This window comes from Triticum dicoccoides, chromosome 7B, assembly GCF_002162155.2.
Source record: "Triticum dicoccoides isolate Atlit2015 ecotype Zavitan chromosome 7B, WEW_v2.0, whole genome shotgun sequence".
Taxonomy (NCBI): Eukaryota; Viridiplantae; Streptophyta; class Magnoliopsida; order Poales; family Poaceae; genus Triticum; species Triticum dicoccoides.
The window spans coordinates 742082367-742085546 of NC_041393.1; the positions used below are offsets into that span (position 1 = coordinate 742082367).

Below are 3180 nucleotides of genomic sequence, written 5' to 3' on the forward strand. Positions count from 1 at the left end.
CAGTTCTCCTCCCAATCCATGACCAGTATGAAAATGGCCATCATCAGATGCATGGGAGATCATGGAAAGGTACAAGCACTCCCACCTTTTCTTGACTGGACTATGCTGAAAGTGTTCTTACATATCGATCTTGATAGAGATCGCCGACCGACAACAAATCAATTAAGCTCCCGAACACCCGTGTCGTCCCAGATACCAAGAGGCGAGCTAACGACTGGAGTGCGGCACACAAGGGTAGTTTCAGTTTGTTTCAGAGACTTGAAGCTGAAAACCAGAGCACAACACAGAGCGATGAACCTTGTTATTTCAGTGTTATAGGAACAGAGTCAAAATTCAGAAACAGCTCTGCAAAGTTGCTGTACGTGCAACATTACAGGGATTGTATGTGCTATAAAAAGCACGAGTACAATAAAAGGCGCACGGAAGTGCTTATTTTAAACTCTTTTAAGCTACCTAACTGAACAATACCCACATCAAAGACCAATTTTGTGTTCTAAAAAGAAAACATCTGACAAAATAATGAAAATTATGATCCAAGCACAGCATGGTTGATGATGTTCTGCCAACAAAATTTCCTATTTAAGACATGTCAGAAGTAACTAGCATCCAAAGTGACATGTATTCATCCAAGTGTTACACTAACAAATAGCAGCAAAGATTTTATTTTTCAGACCATTAGCAGTAAAGAAAAAAAAATGATTTGCCACATCACATCATCAGCAGAATTTCACACATTATATCATTAGCAGACAAGTGGTTGTCTACTAAATCGCCGCTAAAAAGATGCTTATGCCTGTAAATAGAAGATAAAAGTTTAAGCCGCAGGATGGTGTTGGACAAAAGTTTAGGCTTCATGATAATCTTTGCCCATGCCTTTTACATAATGATCATAGTACCTTAACAGAAACACTACACAAGATTAACCAATGCACGGACGTACAAGTTACCCAAACCAGAAACCAGTACAGATGACAGAAAGTTCAGTACAAATTTGGAAGACAAATTAGTCAAGTTCCCTCCATACTGAACCACCATTGCTCCAAAATGAAAACATGGATACATCAGTCATAGAAAATGAGAGCCAAATTCAAGCAGACATACCAAGCCCGCTGCTCCATATCATGAATAATTGACTCCTATCAGAGATCCACTTCTTATAAAGGCAGCAGCAAACGTCAAATGTGCAATGATTGTGATTCTGTGTACAACGGCGCATAAGGCAGAAATAGCGGCTTGACATCTGCAAGATGAGAGATCACTTTGACTTGCCGATTATCCATATTATAGCACATGAATGTGATACCCCCCACAGCGAAGAACAGCAAGTTGCATTCCGGATGAATCGCAATAAAATCAAAATCCGCATCAAGCCATAAATCTGTCCATCCAAATATGTTTGAAGTTTCAATGCTATGCTTCAATATCCATTGTTTGTCTTGATAGTTCTCGAGAACATGAACTACTAATCGAATGGCAACACCATATTTATCCCTCTGAAAGTTGGCAAAATGCAAGCGGCCCTGCGACCGCTGAATAAAACCATGAGCCAGATCCAAATCATCAAACTGATCAGCAGGGGCCCCGAGTATTGACCGCTGAACAAAACCATCAACCTGACCACCAGGGACCCTGAATTTCATCCACATTTCTCCCTTTGTGTCAACCGCGGCTACACAATCATGTAATTTAAGGTCAAGGGCACGAAAAAACAGAAGGCCATTGAGAAAAACTGTCGCGGAGGAGTGCCAACTAGCAAACCAAGTAGCTCTGCTCCATCTCTTCTCCTTATAAATCCATTCTCCGGTTTCAGACGAATACACTGTCACTCCGGAAATGTCGGTATTCTTATTCTCGCCATACTTGTGCTGCTGTACCAACTCAAACACATGGAAATGCGGCGACAGGGCCGGGTCGAAGCCCAAAGATGTGGTGGCCACCTGGCGGCTGTCCTTGCCGGAGTTGGGCAACACGATCCACTTCTCGGTGGCGGGATTGCACACGAGATAATGGAATGCGCCAACCCCATCGGAAACGTGGTGACATCGGCAGAGGAGGAGGCCGTTGCAGGAGTCGAGCAGATCGACGGGCAGGTGGTAGTTGGGCAGGAAGGTGAAGGAGGTGCCGACCGGAGAGCGGCCGTCCCCCGATATGCTAGTGAAGCGGAAGGGCAGCTCCAGAACCCGCTGCCCGGTGGTACTGGTAATGCGGCCGTAGAAGAAGCCGGCCAGGGTTTGGGGGAGCCGTTTGCGGTGGTCGGGGTGGTGGATGAGGCCGAGCCAGTGCTTCGAGACGCACTTGCAGCGGCAGAGCTCCTTGGCCGGGACGCGCGAGAGGATCTCCACGAGGAGGTCGTCGGTGAGCCTCTCGGCCGGCGTCCAGCTGGGGAAATCGGAGCGAGATCTGCGGAAAGAAACACAAACGGAGGAGAGGTCAGGGGAGCAGCGAAGGCCCAAGGAGGGGGAATTGATGGTGGTTGCTGCTCTCTGCGTACCGGGCGCGAGTCGACGCGCGGCCTTCCTCCCGCGGGCGAGGGCGGTCCGTCGCGATGGACATGGCGACGGCGGAGGGAGGCGGTGGCGGCGGCGCAATCGGTGGCGAGCGAGGAGGCAGGGGATTTTTTTATTTTTTATTTTTCGGAGGAGAGCGGGAGGGGAGTGAAAACCACGGCTACGGCCTTAGCGAATGGGCCGTGAGTAAATGGGTAACTGTATGACATCTGTAAAGCGTCGGCCTGTCGCAAAATAAACCTAAAATCTAAAAAATGCACGCGCACTTTCTGGTCATCATGAGCGGCCGGTTCCTGGCCACTGGATCACGTCCGATTCGCCGCGTGAGGGAGCCAGGTGTCACCTGGTCGGATTGGGCGCATCGCTCTTCTCACCTGGTCAAGGCAGGGGCGGTGGTTGCAAGGGAAGACAGCGCCAACAGGGTCCGAGGCCGACGCTTGGGCGGCTACGGCGAGCTGCCGGAGCAGGGCGGCGGTGGAGTCCAGGAGCTCGAGCCGGTCACTGGCGGCGATTGGCACCGGCGAGGAGTCAAGCCGAGCGGAATGGCCATTGCTTGGGTTGCCGCAGGGGACCCGAGAGGAGGGGAGGAAGTGGGAGAAAAGGAGTTAACGGAAGTGTGTGGCGGAGCTGAGGAGCTCGCCGGGCGGAGGGGCAATAGGGTCGCGCGCGCGCG

The 3180-nt window shown here is 50.3% G+C and overlaps 1 protein-coding gene across 1 annotated transcript; it reads right to left on the reverse strand.

Moving 5' to 3' along the window:
• Positions 1–832: 832 nt before the first annotated feature.
• On the reverse strand, positions 833–2646 carry LOC119341578 (F-box protein At5g07610-like). The gene is made up of 2 exons (XM_037613452.1): positions 2492–2646; positions 833–2400 (listed from the first exon to the last, which is right to left on the reverse strand). Exons 1-2 carry the CDS (start codon positions 2551–2553, stop codon positions 1176–1178), a joined length of 1287 nt encoding a protein of 428 aa, XP_037469349.1. The 5' UTR covers positions 2554–2646; the 3' UTR covers positions 833–1175.
• Positions 2647–3180: the final 534 nt, after the last annotated feature.